The sequence below is a fragment of the Saccoglossus kowalevskii genome, chromosome 2, assembly GCF_978046115.1.
Source record: "Saccoglossus kowalevskii chromosome 2, keSacKowa6.1, whole genome shotgun sequence".
In the NCBI taxonomy this organism is placed as follows: Eukaryota; Metazoa; Hemichordata; class Enteropneusta; family Harrimaniidae; genus Saccoglossus; species Saccoglossus kowalevskii.
Genome location: NC_140642.1, coordinates 33,667,840 through 33,690,343, shown reverse-complemented (window position 1 = coordinate 33,690,343; position 22,504 = coordinate 33,667,840). Strand labels below are relative to the sequence as shown.

At 37.1% G+C, this 22,504-nt stretch overlaps 3 protein-coding genes across 4 annotated transcripts; 1 reads left to right on the top strand and 2 right to left on the bottom strand.

The window, feature by feature from the left end:
• Window positions 1-14: 14 nt before the first annotated feature.
• LOC100373007 (uncharacterized) lies at window positions 15-3,387 on the top strand. The gene is made up of 3 exons (XM_085507440.1): window positions 15-115; window positions 1,288-1,416; window positions 3,043-3,387. Exons 1-3 carry the CDS (start codon window positions 59-61, stop codon window positions 3,163-3,165), a joined length of 309 nt encoding a protein of 102 aa, XP_085363566.1. The 5' UTR covers window positions 15-58; the 3' UTR covers window positions 3,166-3,387.
• Window positions 3,388-9,219: 5,832 nt separating this feature from the next.
• Window positions 9,220-13,735, bottom strand: LOC102802169 (BMP-binding endothelial regulator protein-like). Of its 2 annotated transcripts, none has more exons than XM_006811531.3 (6): window positions 13,659-13,735; window positions 13,231-13,411; window positions 12,255-12,288; window positions 11,302-11,534; window positions 10,237-10,535; window positions 9,220-9,849 (listed from the first exon to the last, which is right to left on the bottom strand). In XM_006811531.3, the coding sequence occupies exons 2-6, from the start codon at window positions 13,363-13,365 to the stop codon at window positions 9,840-9,842; spliced, it is 711 nt and encodes a 236-aa protein (XP_006811594.1). In that variant the 5' UTR covers window positions 13,366-13,411; window positions 13,659-13,735; the 3' UTR covers window positions 9,220-9,839. The 2 variants fall into 2 exon arrangements, with proteins under 2 accessions (XP_006811594.1, XP_085350860.1); XM_085494734.1 differs by having other exon boundaries at window positions 13,231-13,396; window positions 13,659-13,678.
• Window positions 13,736-16,730: 2,995 nt separating this feature from the next.
• Window positions 16,731-20,528, bottom strand: LOC102800895 (BMP-binding endothelial regulator protein-like). The gene is made up of 6 exons (XM_006811526.3): window positions 20,433-20,528; window positions 19,464-19,581; window positions 19,109-19,142; window positions 18,095-18,327; window positions 17,183-17,481; window positions 16,731-16,921 (listed from the first exon to the last, which is right to left on the bottom strand). The coding sequence occupies exons 2-6, from the start codon at window positions 19,578-19,580 to the stop codon at window positions 16,912-16,914; spliced, it is 693 nt and encodes a 230-aa protein (XP_006811589.2). The 5' UTR covers window position 19,581; window positions 20,433-20,528; the 3' UTR covers window positions 16,731-16,911.
• Between the last annotated feature and the right edge of the window lie 1,976 nt (window positions 20,529-22,504).

Genomic DNA, 22,504 nt, shown 5'->3' with positions numbered 1-22,504 from the left:
TGATGAATTCGTGACCTCGTCAAGATACACAAACAGAGACGTACATATTCGTTCGAACATGGAAAATTTGAGCCTGAATGACTTCAGATTGGGCACTGGGGACCTTGTCCAGCAGGTAATTATACTCCAACATATTTATAAATCCTTCTTTGAAGCCTATGTGCATTGCGGTGTAAGGAATACCGTACAACAAACGCAAATTTGGCGTGATCTGTCTGGGCGTTTCGTATATTGTGACCATGTATGTTTATAACAACATAGATAACACCGTAATGTACATATGACACATTTATATTATTATAAAGTCGTTGTAGACGTGATTATTTTAGTGCTCGTGAAACAATGACGTTGAGGGCATAGACATTTTAAAAATCAACTTCAGATCACTATTGGGACCAGTCATGGAACTGAATCTAGTGTCCTGTCTGAACCTCATTGTCAGAATTTGATTATTTACATTCAGCCATTCGCCAAAAACTAACACACTACGATGTATCCTGCTGTAACAAAATGAGGTAGATGTATGCAATAACTTTTCAGTTCTGGTCACCAATAGTTTTTTGTTTGGTTCATCTTTTTTCGTCAAAATCAGTGTGTATCAATTTTCTGCATATCTACCACATTTTGCTATAGCAGGATCCATGGTAGTGTTCGAGTGAATTAACAGTTAATGACAACACTAGGTAGAGAGTGCTTATGTACACCAGATCACGATAGGTTATATGACAATGTACATGTGGACAAGCTTTAGATGGTGGTGCATTAATACATGGAGACCTGATGATTCTGATGACCTGATGACTGTCCAAGGTCTGACATTTTCGAGATATGTGTCCTTCAGAAGTTTAGCTTTAGTATGGGGTACAAATTTGATCTTCGCTATGCAAGAACATTTTCTTATCGCTTCACAGACACCTGTGCACATGTATTAACATTAGTAGAGGGGACGCATCAGTGGAACAACCAATATTTGTTTCTTCTGATCTCAAACTTACAAAATATTACAATAATCTGAAGATGGAGATGACCATGTTGGTGCAGGTCTTCCACTTATGTCCGGGATGTTTGTTTCCTTGAAATGTTGAAAATGCAATCATAGTAACTCGACAACATGATTACATTGTTTCCCTGTCAACAGATTTATATGTGCATTTATTAAAAGTGACTATAACCTCTACATACACCAGATTTTAATTAGATTGTATATTGGTGACAGATTATAACTCATAAATCCATTATACATAATACGTAATGATAATAAATTGAAATACTTGTTTGCATTGACAGATTGCAATGATTGGATGGTTACACAAAGAAGAAGATGGTGGTAAAATCTATAAAGCTGTAACTGGAGGAAGGGTTTTGTATGAACTTTGGAATCGTATTACTGGAGAAGACAAATTAGAGGTTTACAGGGTAAGAGAAAATGTTTTTTTCTTAACATTATAGTTTGTCAAGGCATCATAAGTATCATCTGTCTAAACTATCTCAGGACTCGTAGTGATACATGTGAAGCTCACAGTTCAACAGTATTCAAAGATTAGTATATGAATTTGTGAACTACTATCCATCCATCATGAATAGAACACAAACTTATTTATCACTGTTCTCACTAGAAAATTTCCTTAGCTTTATTTGTATACTATTAACATACTGTATTGTTATATTTTTTGATAGAAATTTGATTTACTGTAAACAGTGATACCCATTAGTTGATAAAATAGGATATTTTACCAGAAATTTCATATCAATTTGTTATAATATAATATACAGTGTTCTCCCCAGGAATTTAAACCACTGTGGCAACCTAATTTGCATATAATTTGCATAATAATAGAAATTGACTAATGCACATTTACACCCACACAATAAACAACATATATTTTAAAAAACAAAGTGGCAGATATTTATTTGCTTCACACAGTGTTATAAGCACTTTTATTTTGGGCACTTTTTTAATATTAATGAGCTCCGTCACAGTGCAAATATATTTTTTTTGGAGTCAAAATATTACGTTTAACAATTTAGAAGAGTTTGAATTTAAAAATTTAACATTCTCGAAATGCAAATGTTGCAGACTAAAAAGAAACAAATAAATTGTTAAATGAAACTAATTTGAAACGTTTGAGCCAGGATTATGTTCACGACTTTCATGATCTTATTTACTACAAAATTCTCCTTCAAAAAATCGACCACATAATTATTTGGCGGATTGCTGGTTATTATTCCAACCATCAGCTTCTACAACGAACAAATAACACTTCCAAACGATCATCAAAATTACGACGTGACATAACTTACTTTGCGATGTTATACACCGGTTATACCAATAATTTCTCTTACTTGGTCATGATGCCATGCAAAAATTAAATACTTCTTTTTTTTTTTATGAAAAAAACGTAAAATTTGAACTAGTTTCATCGGGAGAAATTATTTTTGATCACTCGATCACTTCGGTGAAAAACACAGACCCGTCATGATAGTTATGACGCATTAGTTGACCGGCATGTGTCCTTTGACCCGGTGGGTCAAAAACGCCAGTAACGAATCAGAATGCCGCATGGTAATGCCGGTAGAACCCGAAGTTTTCCAAATGGTCGTGATCATAAAAATTACATTGCGGAAGTAAAGCGATGTCGTAGCACGATGTGTTGGTATGAATTTCAGATGAAAACTGCATGATGGTTTTTGAAAGAGGCGATTAGAAATTTTTAAAAGGTAAAAGACGTCTTGAAAGAAGAGTTTTTACATGATTCACGATGATAACAGTTCAAATGTATTTTATCCAATCACGCAATAAACACATTGTTTTTTCTTGAGTAGTGTAAACTGATCGCGAACTCCGCTTTTCCCATGTTCTATCGGGTGGAATTGATTTTGAAAGAATTTTAGCTTTCAATTTAAAGACTGCGTCTATCATCAGAAAGTATTTACTTACAAACAAAGAGGTGCTAATTTTACAAAATTGACTTGTATTGTTCAATCGTGGGACTATGTCTATTGTTTACAAATTATTATCCACGACTGACTTTTATTTTACAGACAGCAGCAATCTCAGCAATAGTTGATTACATCAAGAAGAATCCAAAAGCATCTAAAGAGGAAATCACCAAAGTAGTTGAGCAACAGATTATTATATTTGCTGCAAGGGTTGAATCGGAGTAGATGTTGAATGCCACTGAACTGCTTATTTATTTACTGTATATCATATGTGTATTGTTAGTTGAAATTTGTACCACATAGTCATAGTGTTATCTAGCTTATAACTGTGTTGTAATGATTAACTTTGAAAAGTGATGTTGGAGCCCTCATATGCATCCACAGAGTATATCTATTAGAGGTTGTGTTACAAATGGATAAAAACTTTGATTGTTGAAATTAACATTATTATAATTTTGAGTAAGTTAATCTCTTTTGCTATTATCATACCAAATCATTACAGCAAAAGCCAAGTCTCAACAATATTGGGGCAGCAAGATTGCAAACTTGTTCACTAATTAGCTGACAACTTTGGTTTTGATAAAGCAGATTTTATCATCACAAACACTTTAGCATTCTTTTCAGTTCAATAAAACCTCATAAACTTATTGTATCCTGCATTGTAGCCAGAGACAAAACAACACGAATAATGTATCAAGTATGCATTTTTGTATGAAATTTTTAACCATATTTGATTTCGGGAATAGCTAACTGTAGATACCTGTAATAAATATTCCCTACCTTGTAAACTACCATTCACATGTTAGTGTCAATTTTTACTTGAACATGGTTACCATAAATTTCAGTCATCACAAGTTTGCATTTATGCTTTTGTAACAGTTTCGTACACTTTTAAATTATTAAATGTAGTCAAGTTTTTTTTGTATATAATAATATGTTGTCTCTTGTATGCAATGATTAAACTTGATGGCGAACAAAATTTGTGTCATCTTATACATACACAACAGTTCCAGAATATCTGTTTGGGAAAACAGCAATGTCTACACGGAGCTCTTCTGTGCCTCTAAATGGTGAATGTTATATCTAACAAGACATTGGAAAATTATGTTTGACTCTTCAAATTTTCAGTGAATCTGAGAGATTAAATTTGCCAGTAAGTGCTTTAGTAAAATAAAAAGTAGAACCATTTGACATTCACCTCTTTGTAATACTTTTTTTCATTTTTCATGAACTTAAAAACAATATGTATTTAATGTTTTTTTTTACCATACTAATGAACTTGTTACTTAATTTGTGCTAGAAATTTATACAATGTTGCATGTTGGCATGAGTGGGAAAGTCCTCATGCTACCGATACTTTGTGTACTGAGATGTCGAGTAGGAGGCACGATTTTACCGTCTACAGCGAGGCTGTGCCCATGGAGGTCTTTCCTGCTATGGGGCCTGTTGCGGGTGCCTTTATGGATCCATCCTCGCACAGCGCCGGGTTTGCCTCTGAGATGGGGGCTTTGGTCGAAGGACTGTCGGAGCAAATTGCGTCCCTGACAGGCCAGGCAGATCAGATGCAGACGGAGCAAGCTGTCTCCACTGCGGCCCCTTGGTCGACGAGCAGAAAGAAACACAAAATCATCGCTCGCATTCAAAACATTTCTCTTCTTCGGAACCCCCTGTTTCTAGCCGCGACTCCCGCTGATTTGGGTGAGGCGGAGGCTCAGGCTCTGGGACCTCGGGCACTGAATGCCAACACGGATGCTGGCAGCCAAGGAATTTACCCTTGAGTCCGGGCTCTACTGTTGATTTTGACTTCCTTCTTACCTCACGGGAGTCCCCAGAGGGAACTGACCCTGTCATGAGATGCACAGTCAACACGCTCTCGCTCACATATTTAAGTTGAAAGGAGACAGTTCGCTCGCATCGGATACAGCCAGTACCTCAGGCGGTCCCTCAGAGTCTTCCATCCGTAACGACTTGGTGAGCCACGTCGTTGGGGTGATGCGGAGTATCATCGATCCTAGTGATACGATGTATATACCCCCACCCTTGATCCTAAGGCAACCACTTACTGTTCCTTCAACGCTTATGGTGTCTGGATCCAAAGCAACCCGGTCGGCACATATCCCCCTATCCGGCTGAGTAGGGCGCAGGGTGCGCAGACGGTGTTTATGGGTGGATGTTGGTCAGCCGTGGTCTGGAGGAGGTAACGCTTAAGGCCTTCGGGTGGTGTAAATCTTATGCAACACTTTTCGCTGGACCATGGTTCCGCATGGAGACGCCATTCAGTGTTCTTCTCTCTATCCATCGTTTCGACTGGCTAGCCCAACTAGACTTAAGGGAACCTACTTCGGGTTATGCACAGCCCCTATGTTCAACCGAAATAGATGGAACAGGTGGTGCTGCTGCTTCACCAAATGTCGGTACACATCAATCCGTACCTAGACGACTGGTTATTATATAACTCTAACAAGGGGTTATTAGCCGTGCAAGTACAGCTAACACAGGATTTACTTCACCAGTTGGGCTCTTTAGTAAAGCAGACCATCCCATTCCTGCCCGCAACAGTTGGTGTTCCTGGGCATGGAGTTTGACACAGATGTAGGCTTGGTATAGCTATTTCAAGTGTGTTGCTTGGTGCTAAGCAGGCGTAGCCCAATGCCTAGTCAGCGTTCCCTCAGTGTCCCTCTGAGAACTAATGCGGATCATCGTAATGATTACCTCGGTTCAAAGGATAGTTCCCCAGGCCGCATTACGCAGCCGGTCCAGTACAAGGCTTATTGCTACAACATCAAGCTCTCCTACGGGAACTAGATATGCGGGTATTGATCTTTGACCAAGCAAAGGAAGTCCTGCCCTTGTGGTCGTCATTGGCCAACCTTGGACAGGGGGTTCCCTTGGACCCACTCGCCACAGCTATGACTCTGGTAACAGATGCCTCCATTCAAGGTTGGGGAGCACATCTATTGGACGAACAAGCCCAAGGTATATGGCCCCCGCATTAGTTTAGGGGCCGCCATATTAACCGGCTTGAACTGAAAGCAGTGCACTTAGCACTACCACACTTTCTACCTGTAGTTCGAGACCACAGAGACCTGCTCTGCACAGGCAACACATCGGTGGTCCCCCGCAACAAGGGAGGGATGCGTTCCCATCATTGTCAGTTCTAGCTGAGCAAATTCTCCTTTGGTGCTTGGAATACAATGTGGAGCTAACCAAACACCACCTTCCAGGTGTGAGGAACAGTCTGGCAGACGCCCTTCAAGGGCGGCTCCGTCTCTAGAACACAGAGTGGCTGATACCCCAGTGGGTAGCCTCCAGGCTGTTTCGGCTGTGGACGGTTCAAAGATAGACCTGTTTGCCGCACTCGGGAACGCCAAGCTCCCGACGTACATAACACTCCTGCCGACTCCAGGAGCCTTGGCCAGGGTCGCTTTGCTGACCCATAGATCCACATAGTTGTGTACGCCTTTCCTCCTTTCCCGCTAGTTCACCGGGCACCAGAGAAAACTTTGACAGGTGAACATCTTCATATTGTCATTGGTTGCACCCAAATGGCCAATCAAGGCCTAGTTTCCACTTCTGTTGGAAATGCTAGTCGAAACACCAGTAGTGCTTCCGGACTTACCGGACCTGCTGTCCCAACCGGACGGTGCACTACCAACGGGCCCAGCGGGTATCACTTAAACGCATAGAGGCTATCAGTAGTCCCGCACATACAAAAGGTTTATTTGAGCGGACTGCCAATGTCCTGGCCAGGATGAACAGGGATTCCACCAACGTTGCCTACAATTCTATGTGGTAAGCATACACGGATTTGTTTAGCGGAAGGGAGATTGATCCATACCATCCCTTTATTGGCACCTTGTACACCTGTTTGACAAAGTGGGTTTGTCCTGTGCAGCGATTGTTGGCTACAGGTCGGCCTTGTCCCCCACCATTGAGAAAACTTTAGGAACAGGCTTTCCATATCAGAGGTCGATACCCTGTACAAGGGAACTGTCCAACTGGGATTTCTCAGTTGTGTTGTCCACTCTAAGCAGACTGCCCTTTGAGCCTCTCCGATCAGCACCACTCAAAATTTTGACATGGAAAATAGTCTTCCTGCTGGCCCTCGCTTCAGGTAGGTGTCTGTCAGAACTGGGGCCATTGTCTTTCCCGGACGATGTACTGCCTTTATGGACAATCAAGTTGTGCTAAAGACAGGAATGGGGTTTCTCGCCAAGTACCAAATCCCAGGACACAATCCTCACTGATCGTCAAATTTTGTCGGCCCGGGTCAGGAAGAATTGCTTCTCTGCTCGGTTCGAGCACTGAGTTGGTACGAAAACCGCACAGGAGATTCGAGACGACGTGCCAAGCACATGTTTTTGTGTTACGATCCAGGCATGAAGGATAGGCCGACTTCCATCACCAGGTGGATTACTGCGACTGTATTAGAGGTCTATAATACTTTAACTTCCTCAACACAGAAGTACGAGTGTATGAGGTCCGTGCGATTTCTAACTCACTAGTGCTAGCGTCAGACACCCCCTCAATCATTTTCTGAGGGCAGGATTCTGGAGAACACAAACGTCTTTATCAACTGCTATCTAAGAGACACACAATCCATTGAGGAGAGCCTCTTTCAGGCTGGGTCGCGCGTCAGACTCTAGCTGCTGACCCAGCCTGAACGACCACAAGGGTCCCTGGGCATAGGCGATAAGTCTGTCTCAGCATGTGTTTTTTGGCCTATGTTTCGAACTGTTTCGATCTTTACTTATAATAATAATAATAATAACTTTATTGCATCCTTAGAAATACAATGTTTCTATCAGTTAATAGCAATAAAGATTAGTTGTGATAACTACTACTACAAAAAGAAAGTTAGTTGTTAACAAAAAGATAAAGCAAGAGTTACATATCAAATGGCATTTTTATTTCTTGATTGAAATGCATTATGAATATAGTTGCCAATCTTTTTTATTTTTACTTTGAAAGCATACTACCCCCTAATTTGGGTTTTGGGTCTAGCTTTCTCGGGCATACCAAACCCTGTCACTGTAGCAGCATTTTTGGCCTTTTGCTCTGGGGACAGCACAGGCGAGGTAAGACACCACCCTCTTTTGGGGGTCTTAGCTATGTGATGAGTGGTGTAGAGTGTATTATCCCGGACTGGGAAGAGACTTTCATCATTTTCTCTTTGCTCGGAAAACCTGCCATCTATCGACTTCTGTCTACAGTTCAAAATAGTCATTTTGACTGACTGGAGTCTATGGTGGGTAATTAAACGTAGTGAATTTAGGCAGAATGTTCTCTGAACCCGCCTATTCACATATCCACCATAGACTTAGGGTCCCCCAACCACCCCACTCTTTCCGTAGCGTTGGTCTAAGTCCTTGATGCGGAGTGAAAGGAACCAGAGTGAATAGCCTGCCGTAATGGCGCCGCCATATGGCCTCGGTCATGTGATTCGTGACGTAAGGGAAAAGAATCTTGGGGTCATGGGGCTTCCCCTGACCTAGATTCTATCTCCGTCATTGGCAGAATCGCTGATTAATTCCTATAGCTCAAAATAGTCATTTTGACTGACCGGAATACGTGGGTTCGGAGAACCCTCTGATGATAGCAGTTTTTTACTTTTTACATTTCAGAGCTTACACCTTAAAATTTAAGATTTTTAGAATGCTTTTTGTATAACCGCAGAGAGAATTTTCAATGAAAGAATCAAGTCTCTCTTGCAAATACTGAGGTCAAGCTACTGTTCAGTGAGCGCAAAACATATTTTCAGATATACAATGTCAGATGAGTCCTTCCAATCAAATCAGCAACAGTAATGCTGCATTCCCACTATATTATATGTCAAACAGCCCCTAGGATTATTGTGACCACCGTGAAATATGATTAATCCTGAAATCCTGAAATATTAGTGCACTGAAGCTTGTCTGCACTGAAGGTCGTGGTGTCTAATCACCAAATCAACAATAATTGTCCCTGCTGTAACCAATGATGACCAATTTTTTTTAGGATATGCTTATAAATTCGATTTTGTTGGATAAGATTGTCATGAACTGTACAAAACCTAAAGTCCTTATGATGCTTACAGTAATCATTGCAAATTTTTTTGCAGATCATACAACATAGTCCTGAATGACACTTTAACGATATTATCACGGGGAATTCTTCTCTTCTGGGGTTTCCCCAACACGTGTCGGGGGAATATCGTCTGTCTCTATATCTCGTTTGCTTGAGGTACCAGACCAGGAAAGTCATGTAAGCCTTACAGTCAAATAGACGCACACAACGAAATACGTTTCAATAGCTAGTCATTAGCCACATCGAGAACGCCTTGAGGCAAACTGCCTCATCAGGGTCTCTGCCCAGCACTGACCAAGACTCTCTCGCCTCGTGGACTTAGGACTTAGACTTTTTATAACGTATCAAAAACTTAACCAATTACAGAAAAGTTAAAATACTCTAAGGCGTGGCCTTCAATCATAGAGCCAATCACACTAAGTACTGAACACGTCATATCTTTTAATTAATCGTTCACTATATTACTAACTGCGAATACTCAACATCAGAAATAGCGGTCCAGATGGCGACGGTTATATCGTAATTAGTTCCAAATCACTGAGTCAAGTTCCGTCCAGGACCTCGCATGAGTCTAAATGATGACAGATATAACACAGCCATTCACTAGTAATCAACTAAATAAGTCGGTCAACAGATACATGAAAACTAGTTCATGACAATAGTATGCAATACCGTTTGTAATTGAAACAAGACAAAAGAAGTGACAGAATAAGTATTAGATTTAAAATGAACATGCCAATGTTAAGCCCACATTTATCATGAAACTTGGTCTTGTGTTCCATTAAACCAAATGATGTACTGGGGTATGTAGTTCCACTCTCACCACTCTGCATCTATGGGCAGCTGTAAATATAGACAGAGCCATATGTAAACACAATTTCATGATATTATACATATAGAGATTCAGGGTTCTCCCCAGGGCATTACAGGGTGGGGGCTCCTACTCTGTTTAATTTTCGACTAGCAATAGAGTCGATTTAGCATAACAATGAATACAATGCTATATATCATATTCGGGTAAAAACAGATATATGTACAGATCATATATTGTTCAAAAGCCGGCTGTATCTGCTGTAGCACTCAATTTGTGGATATTGACTTTTGGGGGCTGATTACCATATCATGTTAACAGATCGACAAATTTTAAATAAAATATTTGGTCATCGATGTTAAATGAAGTTTGTACCTTTCAATACTAGGTGTATACTATTTGAATGAACAGCTAATTACCTTCCAGGTACAGCCCAACTATTTCCAAACTCATTGACATCATAAACAATAGAGCCATCTGGTTTGATGTAATCATTATCAGGATTTCCATCAGCATTTCCCATCAAGCCACACACGTGTCCGTGCATGTCTGTGTTGTCAAGATTGATCCTCACTCTATGTGTTCCACCATTCCATATAACAATGAGTTTGAGTCCAGTTAAGTTCACTGTAGGTCTGCTACCTCTTACAGTAATGAAACCCCAATCGCGATGGATATTCACTGTTTTCCTGGTATTGTTGTGCAATTGTCCACCAATCTGAAAGATATGACAAAAATAGGTAGATTTATGTTACTGTCATGATTACGTGTACGTGCTGTTCCATGCACCACTAGCGCCCTCGTCATATTCAATATATATTCCGATTTATCGAACACATGCCCCTGGTAAGACTAAAAGTGTAAACATGGGCTGTTGTCTATCCGCTTGTGTGAACATGGTCGACGATTCACAAATTAACATGTTATACACAACGCATGAAAGAAAATACTTTTGGATCATAAGTTGTAGATGTGTGTTTCCTGAAACATGCATATTCACAACGGTTAATTCTTTCGAACAATTCTTAAATATGAAAAAAATGGCACTGAGCATTGTACATGCATCGATGACATGTCCTTTCAATGGTGTATATATGCAGTACGGAAACTACAAGCTATGCTGCTTATCTATGTCTTTTTAATATGTAAACTGAATTCTGCAATATCAGTCTTTCGCATTGTCTACATTGGGCGACTGTTCCCAATCGTGTTTACATGTAATTTCTGCTATTTATCTATGCAGATGAACAGCTGGTTTGATCTTATGCATTGGGAGGGTGTTTGCAGCCTCAACCACCACTGCAATTGTGCTGATTTAAACCACTAGATCCTATAAAACATGTATTGCTATGGTAAAAGTTTTGTTTGGTGACAAATAAAACAATCGCACATTGTTATTCACATGAATCTAGATATTAATACACATTTATATTAATATTTTGCGTGATTAAAGTTAATCTTAGACCATATTTATCTCCACTCACTGAATATGTATTGTCTTCCAGTAAACGTATTTCAGGTATTCCTTCACCAGTTATAGTAATAGCTACCATTTTTGTTGGGGGCTTATTTGGCGCATACTGTCCACGGAAGTCGGCTGTTATTTTGAAGCTCTTCTGTAGACAATCTTTGACGAGGACATAACTACAATAACCTTCAAAATCGTACTCCTGTGCGTCGAATGTCATCATATGAGGATCACCATATCCAATGGCAGCTGTAAATTATGCAAATTACACACTTTCTTATGCACTGTGTTATGGTGACATTTTACGTTTTAAGTATGAGTAATATTAAGATCAGTTAATTTGGCATTGCCATTAAACCACCTCGAAACTGTTTGAATTACAATATGTATAAATTGGGCCAAAAATTAAATTGATGAATAGAGCTAAGAGTGTGATGATGGATTCTACGATCTTATGTTTTTGTTCTTTTGTGGAAAAAGAAAGAAAATATTATTTTGAACTTGTTTCCTTAACACAGTGCAACTTTGACTGAGATTGTTGTGATTGAACAAATATTATTTTTTATATACAAAACATCAGGTTTTTAATTTCTTAACTTTTCTACAAAATATCCAAACATAGGAATACGTGATTAGGAATGAAAGATAGGAAATTAAGTGGATTTATTAGGAATATTGATATTGAGATTTCTAGACATATATTTTGCATTTTGTTTTTCAAATTTGTATCTACTATCTTAGAAAGTAGGCAGTATTTTTTATGGGAACGTCAATACAATAACAGATTATATGTTCAACAGTAATTACAATGGGGATATATTACATTTTTTCAGATATACAATCATTCAGTTCATGTTCATTGGAATTCATGTTCTGAAATTGTTACTATACAGAAAATTGAATAAGTAGAAGATAAAGTACCACTGTACAGTTAAACTATTGGATACATAATTAAAACAAATTACCCACCAGCGCGTGCTTTACCTTGACTGCTTCGTCGATGCTAAGGTCGTCACGAAGAAAAACATAAATATTCGTGAATAAAAATGTGCCAATATGGTGGTAACAAAGTTTTAATATGTTTATAAGCACATTGCCAATAGTGAACGCTGATATAACTGATCAAACCCCAGTATCTACAATCGTGGCGATATCTATTGAAGCTTCATAATTTAGTGATGTTATTGGATCATTAATTAAAGAAAGCTTAGAAAGAACTCCCGTGTGTTGAAGGTATTAGAGGTATACGTACAAATACTGTATTGAAAATATATCTGCAATACAATAAAGTGTTTATTATTGCATGCAAAATTATTGAAATACGACTTATCTTATTTATATCATAGACTTGTCCTTGCCTTTTATGTTATAGATATAACTGCAAGCAACACTTAGAGTGGTTCTAAACTATGGTCACCGTACAACAATATTCAATGAAATAATGACCATAGATAATATTTTGGTTATATAGCTTGTCAGACAATACAATGATATCATCCATTGCATGTTCCTATCTGCACAGTACATGCGTATTTAGTACATTACAGTTATGCATATTAAAAAACATGAAACTAAAGAAAGGTAATTAATGTGCATTTATTTCAACCCTGAAGTAATCAGATCTGTGGTTTATATAAAATCTTCTATGTACCTAGTTTCATTAAAATGTGATCAGTGGTACTCAAGATATCTTTGGAACACCTATAAACTGTAACACGAGAAACAAAGGGAAATGTTTAAAATTGGCTATTTAATATGGAAATTAGGTAATTAATGTGCACGAAAACTAAACAAGTCTGAGCATTATCCCAGAGCATGTATGTACCAAGTTTCAAATCTGATAATTGGTTTTTGAGATATCAGATGTCACACAGATACGCAGGCGCACTATCCGCAAAGACTCCAATTGTGTGCTACGCACACACGAGTCAATTATTAAGCTTACCCGAGTAGCTGGAACTTGTGTTGTCGTGGAGGCTGGGGATGGCTTCCATATATGTTTCGATTCAGCCAAACATATATACATCATGACAAACAGTAACGCATATGTAGAAACAGCTTTCATTCTTTCAGAAAACATAGTCAGGGTTATTTCGACGAATGCAAAATATCTGTCCAGAAGAAAACTGTATCACAAAGGACATAGTAACGTGATTTAGATTATTGACAGAATCAATGTCGAAAATATAGAATTGAAAATAAGATGTAGTTGAAAATAAGCTCGCCATATTTATTATTTAAATAAACAGCTCCCCAAAACATAAGCAAATAATTAGCTGTAATAAATTACACCATTATTTCAAAAAAGCTGGATGTGTTAATGTGTAAATATAGCCTGCATTCAACTGCAAATTAAACTACCGATGGACGTACCTGCTATTTCAATGTAACTGGCACAGCAGTGATATACGTATACTGTATGGGATAGAATAAAGCCACACGATGGTCACGTGATTGTCATATTACGTGACCCACACAAACAGTAACCGATTATACAGATGGCGTCACATCACCTAATTAGAAAACCAACATTTTTATTATTTTAAAAATAACGTCAGCAAAATTAGGAGAAATAATTGCCTGATATCTTTAATATCCCACACATAATGTCTTTAGGTTGTTTTTAAACTAATGCATATGTAAAAAACATCTACATAGATTTAATTTTAGTCGAACAAATATTAAATTAGTATATTCTGAGCGACTTCGCATATGATTCTGTGCCTTTCATCAGAAATAAATGGATTGTGATATACCAAACCACAGTTTATGTCCCATGAGCTAGTTTAGGAAAGACAAAATTGTGTTTCATTCACAACTACTCGTAAAAGGTGACACGTTCAGACAAAAAAAACAATCATAACAGCTTGAAACAATCCACACGTGTTTAGAAAACACTGACAACTGTTGACAACTATTTAGTACAAATTCTGAAAAATATGATTACAAACAGGCATTCATTGTATTGTTGAAAAGATTATTGGACTCAATTGATCATAAAGTATACTGTATATACCTTAGAACATAATGGCTTTAAAAGGCGTAGAATTCAAGATGTGGCTAATTAAACGATTCCCTACAATGAGACTGTTGGCAGTTATAGATAAGGATTCCGTGAATAAAATAACATGTAGCTATTCCAAAATGAATTACAGTATGCTAACTACGGCACTACACATCTTCAGCTTTATTTCGTAAGATAACCATGAGTATCCACCCTGGACCGTTACACATATTAGTGAATGAATTTGTTAATTAAGTCTGCAAGATGTGCATTAAATAATTTTCTGACCAAGTCAGAGATTCCTTGACATTCTATGCGACTGCAAACATATACTAGTAGTACATATATCTTGTACTATATTTTTTTCAGTTTTAGTTTTTTATTACATTTGTTTATTTATGTCTTATTATTCTCTTTACCTTACAAAATCCCTTTATGATTTAGTTGTGTAATCAAGTTATTATTATATATCTTGTATGGCTCAAACGTGTGATCTCAAGTACTAAAATATGACATAATCCCATGCGTTGTCAAATTTTTGGTGAGAAATGGTGAATTTAGGGGCGCCATTCTCACTCATCATTTAAATTGTTGGTTATGCACTTATGTACATTTATGTAATTTTAGGATATATGTGTTAAATATGTGTTATACAATGTTTTGGATGCACAGTCACGTGCTTTCTTGCGGTTCGTATTACGTAAGTTGTTATGTATATTTACATACTCAGTTTAATGTTTATGACGCCATCTTAAAAGCAGTATTTTGCAGGACGATCTCAGACAAAACGCTTTTACTACTTTACAAAATTCTCACTAATATTTCCGTGTTAAAATTCCTGGCAACACAATCGCCATCTCTACCTATCGTAAACAAGCTTACTTGTCAACATTGCTCATCTACGACCACGAGATATTCAAAAACCGTTCAATGAAGGATTTATCTAAAAAAATATAAACTATTTGCATATTCAAATCATTGCCAGAAGCAAATCAGCATCCTGACGGGTACCATATGTGGCAGTATGTTGCATTTTAATGGTTTTTGTCTATGAAAACCTCAAACTGCAGCAGCAGGTCGCGATTTCAAAGTACAGTCAGGTGACCATGATATTAAAGGGAGTACGAGGATGTTTTCCAATGGGGAATATATTTTAACTCTATTAAGGGGTGTCTTAGAATTCTCTGTCATTTCCATCATGTCTCGCTTCATGTGGCGGTCATTCCAGCAACTTTGATGAACAGTTTGCAGTATCACAGTGACTGTCAAAAACAGCTAGTAAGCCAATCAATGTTTTAATCAAATCCCACTTCACCTCTCGATTTGGAATTTGCATGGTATTTAGCAGGGCCTTTACTATTTCCTTATTTGGTTTTGGCAGCAGGATTTTTGACATGATTTTCATAGCAATTTGCTGAATTGCCCATATATGAACATTTCTGTCTAAAACTCTTTTTTTCCATCCTGTGTGCGCACGTTTTGATGTTCACAACAGTCTCTAAAATGCAATATTTTTACAGATGCATCTTCCACTTTAGGTTTGCTACAGCACGTGCCAGAGTTAAGGACAACCTAATAAGATCCATGGGACGGTGGCGAACATATGCTATATACTACATTTAGGTTGCAGATTAGTTTCTTTAGGCTGCGCAGTCAGCTCTAGCCAACATGCAAATTTCCTTTTCTGCTTTTTCATTTTCAATCTTGTTGGTAATTTTGTAATCTCCAATCTCATCAGATATACTGCTTTTTTGTATTGTTATGCAAACGTCCACCAATCTGAAAAGTGTTCACAAAATAGAATACAATAAATTCGTCTGCTACTACAGCACGTGTCAGAGTTCTGGAAAACGCTGGTGAACCTATACTAATAACTGCTATATTTATTATAGTCAGTCACCTGCAACCTGCCCCTTTCACACCCGGGGAGCGACAGTCTCCGCTGCCTCCACCTTCCATTTTCGAACAGGTTTTCTTCTGTGCTTTTTTACTCAGTTTGACATTTATTTTATCACAGGTTTTCTTCACATCGCTGTGGGCACATTCTGTTTTGGTTTTGATGTGGGTTTTCATATATTTCGTGCTTTGTTTAATACACAATCTATTCTAAGATTTCTTTATATGAAAACAGACATGTTAAACTATTACACTATGTTTACATAAACCGTGCACATATTGTGGAGTCAATGTGTCCAGTAGCTCTGCGAACGCAGAGCTCTTCATAATTGTAGAGCTTAGAAATAAAGATATGATGGATAATTATAAGAAAATCAGATTAAAATTCTCATATTTTTTAGCCATGGCATAGCCTGTTAGTTGACATTTGCCATGAACTGTACACAATCTAAAGCCCGTATAGTGCTCACTGGGATTAGCGGGGGGGGGGGGTTCTGCAGACCATGCACACTGGTATACAATATCATTTGTGACTGAAACAAGTATATGATATATTGTATGTTTCCCATTTATTATTTCACGAAAGAAGTGACAGAATAAGTATTAGATTTAAAGTAAGCATGCCAATGTTAAGCCCACAACGTCTACGTTTAAATAATTAAATATGAAACTTGGTCTTGTGTTCCGTAAAATGATGTATATAGTGCCACTTTCACCACTGTGCGTCTATGGGCAGCTGTAAATAGATTTAAGAGCGATGTGTAAACATAATTACATAATATTAAACATACAAAGATGGACATATTATTGTTAGTGCAAGTATTACTCTAAATAACTATTCTCGAACCAAGTGTGGCAGCATTCAATTCGTAGATATTCACTTTGTAATTGTAATTCAAATCAACTTATTGTAAATAAAATAGTTGGTCGTCGATGTTAATGGAAGTTTGTACCTTTCAATACTAGGTTTTTAATATTTGAATGAACAGCTAATTACCTTCCAGGTACAGCCCAACTATTTCCAAACTCATTGACATCATAAACAATAGAGCCATCTGGTTTGATGTAATCATTATCGGGATTTCCATCAGCATTTCCCATCAAGCCACACACGTGTCCGTGCATGTCTGTATTGTCAAGATTGATCCTCACTCTGTGTGTTCCTCCATTCCATATAACAATGAGTTTGAGTCCAGTTAAGTTCACGGTAGGTCTGCTACCTCTTACAGTAATGAAACCCCAGTCGCGATGGATATTTACTGTTTCTCTGGTATTATTGTGCAATTGTCCACCAATCTGAAGGAAATAGGCACATTTATATCAATGACATTATGTCATAGTCCACGCCCCTGGTTGTAATTATGGGTCGTAATCATGTTGTACATGTGCGTTTCCTGAAACATCATGCGTAATTACAACGGTTCATTCTTTCAAACAATTCTTAAATATGAAAAAAGGCTGTATTTATGCGTGCATAACATTACCGATACTACAATTGATTTAGAAATAACTTGTTGCTCGTAATGAGTGTGACTTATTTAGCTTTTTTAGATATCTAAACTAAATTCTGCAATATCAGTTCTTTGAATGGTCTACATTGGGCGACTGTTCCCAATCATGTTTATACGTAATTTCTGATATTTATTTATGTAGACGAACAGCTGTTATGATCCCAGCATTAGGAGACAGTGTGTTTCCAACCCCAGCCACCACCGCAATTGTGCTGACTCGCTATTATAAAAAAATGTATTGCTATTGTAAAAGTAAGTAATCGTAAATTTTGTTTGGAGACATGGAATAAATAAATCGCATAATGTTATTGATATGAATCTTAATATTGATACACATGTTGTATTAATATTTTGCGTGATACAAGTTAATCTTAGATCAAATATTTTTCTCTACTCACCGAATACGTATTATCTTCTAGTAAACGTATTTCAGGTATTCCTTCACCAGTTATAGTAATAGCTACCATTCTTGTTGGGGGCTTATTTGGCGCATACTGGCCACGAAAGTCGGCAATTATTTTGAAACTCTTCTTTAGACAATCTTTGACGAGGACATAACTACAATAGCCTTCAAAATCGTACTCCTGTGCGTCGAATGTCATCATATGAGGATCACCATGTCCAATGGCAGCTGTAAATTATGCAAATTACACACTTACTTGTGCATTGTGTTATGGTGACATTTTATGTTATAAGTATGAGTAATATTAAGATCAGTTAATTTGGCATTGCCATTGTAGACAGAAAGAAGGAAACATTACTTGCAACCTGTTATCTGAACAGTGCAGCAAACAAATTTGATTGAGTTAGTTTTGAGTGACAAAATAAATGTTCCGAAAATTCGACTTAACATCTCGATGTTTCGACATCACATCTCGAAAGATACTAAGACGAAATATCGATATGCTAAATCGAGATTTCGAGATGGTAAGTCGAAATTTCGTGATATTTCATCTTTTGTTAAGCTTTTAATTTGGCTCTAGTGGGCTTCCGCACATGGTTATCAATTTAAATTTTTTTTTTTTTTTTTTTTACAAAATATCCAAACATCAGAATACGTGTTAATACGGGAAGTGAATTTAAGATTTTTTCTAGACATTAGCACAATATACTTCGTGTCTTTGCCAGGTAGTATATACTGTCTTGGAAGTCTACAGTAATTACAATATAAACCTTATATAAGGAATTCTCAATACAATAACAGGGGAGATGTGTTAATCTTATATTTTCAACAGTAATTACAATAGGAATATATTACACGTTTTAAGACATACAATCGTTCAATTCGTGTTTAGAAAAAAAAGGGGGGGTTTATGTCCTTTTATGATACCTTGAATACGTAGAAGAAAAAACACCACCGAACGACGTTGTTCATTAAACTATCAGATACCTAATTGAAACTAGTCACTCACCGGTTCGCGTTTTTCTTTCATCGCTTCTTCGGTGCTAAGATCGTCACGAAGAAAACAAATTTTCGTGATTATTAATAATATAACGTAGTTCCATTGTTACTGTATTATAAATCATATTTTTCAAGGTTTGCATCAAATTGTTAACGTTCACGTTGAGGTGGACAGTTGATGAAAATTGTTGCGATTTGGCTCAACAAAAAATGTAAAATATCTCCATATTTTTAAGTAAGTTTTAATATGTTGATATTACACCGCCCACGCTGAACGTCGATATTAACTGAACAGACCTCTCGTATCTACAATTGCATAGAAATTCATGACTTAGTGATGTTATTATATCATTGAAAAATCTTACCTGAGTAACTGGGGGTTCAGTTGTGGTTTCTGGGGGTGGCTTCCATATGTCTTTTGAGTCCGTTATACATATACACACCATGACAACTAATAACGCCAATATTGAGACGGCTTTCATACTTTCAGAAAACATAAATAGGGTTAATTCGATAAATAGGTTCAGAATAAAACTAAATTACAAATGAGATTACGTTGCAAGTTGTAAAATAGTCTCTTGAGGTCTTTAAACATTAACAAAAAAAACGTCATATCATTTGCTCTATGTGCAGTCATATATATACATCTTCGACGTTTAGAAATATCATTTATTCATCGTTCATCTAACTGGCTGTGAGTGTTAAAACAAGGTAATATAACCATGCCGAAGGAACATATTAACATCAGTCTGTTTTCTCCATTCTCGATTCTGAACAACTTCAGTTCGCTAAAATCCAAATAGCGACTCGGTAAGAAGCCCTGGTAAGAAGCACTGCGATGTCACCCTTTTTGTTTGTCGAAAATACAATTTCAGGCCAGGTTTATTAGGTTTTGGTCGTTATTGTTCTGGTGACAGTCGACAGCATTTGTCTAGCAAAATGACTATCCTACTTTGAGTGATTGACAGAACCGATCTGATGGCGAAAATTGGCAATTTGAAATAAGTTGTAGTTGAAAGTAAGCTGGCCCTATTTTTCGTACACATTTAAATAAGCAGTTCCTCAAAACATTAGCAAATCCTATATAGAACATGTATATATACCACTTTCTATTACTAAGATGTTTAAGCTTCTGGAATCAAAATTGATTGTCTAATTGGCATAATGAATAGTTGAAACAAAACATTCTCACCCTAAAATTGAGTTTGATAACAGAAGCAACAATGAACTACACGAATACAGTATTTCAAAAGAGCTGGGTGCGTAAATACACCATAAATATAGCCTAGTCGGATTTTACACTAAATGTCAATTTAAACTATCGATAAACGTACCTGCTATTGCAATGTCTTCACCCAATGTAGAGATTTGAATTACTGGCACAGTAGTAATACACGTATAATATATATGTTGCAATGACGCCACGCGATGGTCACGTGATCGTCATTATTATGTGGCGCACCAGTAAACGATTTTACAGATGGCGTCAAATCACCAGATTAGATAACTAACACTATATTATTTTAAAATAATTTCAGCCATACTGGGAAAATTGCCTTGTGCGATCTCTAATATCCGACATACATAACCTTCAAGTTGTTTTTAATTAATGTATATGCAGTATGCATTACTTACTCTTGTCCTACAATTTACAAGAATTATAGTCAACTAATTATTGGTATGTCTAAATACCATTTAAGACACAAATAAATTTTTAAAAGATTTTTACCAATACGGTCTATATATATTTTTTTCATCGTGTTCCTTAGTGTATGGACATGCTTAAACACATATAAAGGTATCATAACATCAATGGACTATTCAAAATAATGCTTGGTACCAAATATAAGAATGTCAACTTTAAGAAGAAATGGATTGTTGGGGTAAACCTTGACAGATTGTGAGTGCTATTCGATCACGTTGCATTGCAGACAGGTACAAAAAAAAATAACATACTAATCACAAGCTGTGAAGCTGTGCAATATTTTCTTGTGTAATTAGTACTGAGTATATTATGGTGCGCCAAATGAACACACACAGATTAACACGTTAAGGTGCATATGTAAACAATCCTACATAACTGAAAGATTGAACAAATATAAAATTAATACATTTTGTACGACTTCGCGTACGATTCTGCGTTTTTTGTCAGAAATAAATTTACATATACCAAACCACAGTTAATGCTGGATGACTAATTTGGGAACAACATTTTTTCCCACTCACAACTGCTCCCAATAGGTAACACGTTCAGACAAAATACACTATCATAACAGCTTGAAACGGGCTTTGATGTACAGGGGTCACGAATTACCCTAACCCCATCCAGTCGCACGTGATTATAAACCACTGATTTCGTGATTGTGTGGGTTACGCTAGATACTGTTGGTGAATAAAAGTGAACGCAAGTAAATTCACTGTGTATAGGGGCAAAACGCTCGTATGATTAAAAAAGTTACACCTTATATTGAATCCGTATATCTCATTTGAATTTTTCCCACTGTTTGAATCTGAACTGTTTTCACTGTTATGTTGTGTGGTAAATCTTAGATGTAGTACAGGATACAGGTCTATCCAGACATATACATGTAATAGAGAGATGAACTTACGATTGAGAAATTATCCACGTCAACAGAGTATCGTTTGCGACATCAGCGTTGAACATGGCTAGTTGTAATTTAAATATTGACGAGAATATTCAAACAATTACGTCTGAAAATACTCAGAAATATTGTCATTTTTACCACCCTCTCATGAAATCGGCTGTGTCTAGGAGCAATGGTCTGATCAAATTGGAAATCCTGAAGCGATAACGAATACTGAGGAATACTCCAAATAAATGTATATCAGACAAACTGTACAATTTGTTATTTGTAAAAGTCTATCAGAGAAAACGTTTTTCACAACAAAACCAACAAGATTGTGATTAATTATAAGTGTATCAACATTATTTGGGCAATGATAGAATACATAAGGCATGCAATATACTTCAACATGTCATACAAACAACACAACGTGAACTTGCATATACACCACAAAACAATACATATTCAACCCAAGCTTGTGAAGATTTATAGTTGTCAAAAGCTAAACATCAAAATAATACCCAAGAAGCCTGGTCGGATTCTACGCCAACAAAATGTTCTTTTTAAACATTAGTGCTGATGTTAGCTGCTAATGACAACTTCTGGTCTAGACGCAATTGAGTGCAAGGGTTCTGGCGACCTTGCCCTTTGTTATATAATATTATTCCTTTTATCATAGTTTGTAACAAAATGAATATGCATTGTCATAATTAATTTTGAATACAAACAAGTTTTGGGATTGAAACAATAGTGGGAAAGCAGTCTACCGAATGTCCTTGATTCATGTAAATATTTTAGTATAAAAACAGAAAAAAGTGCTG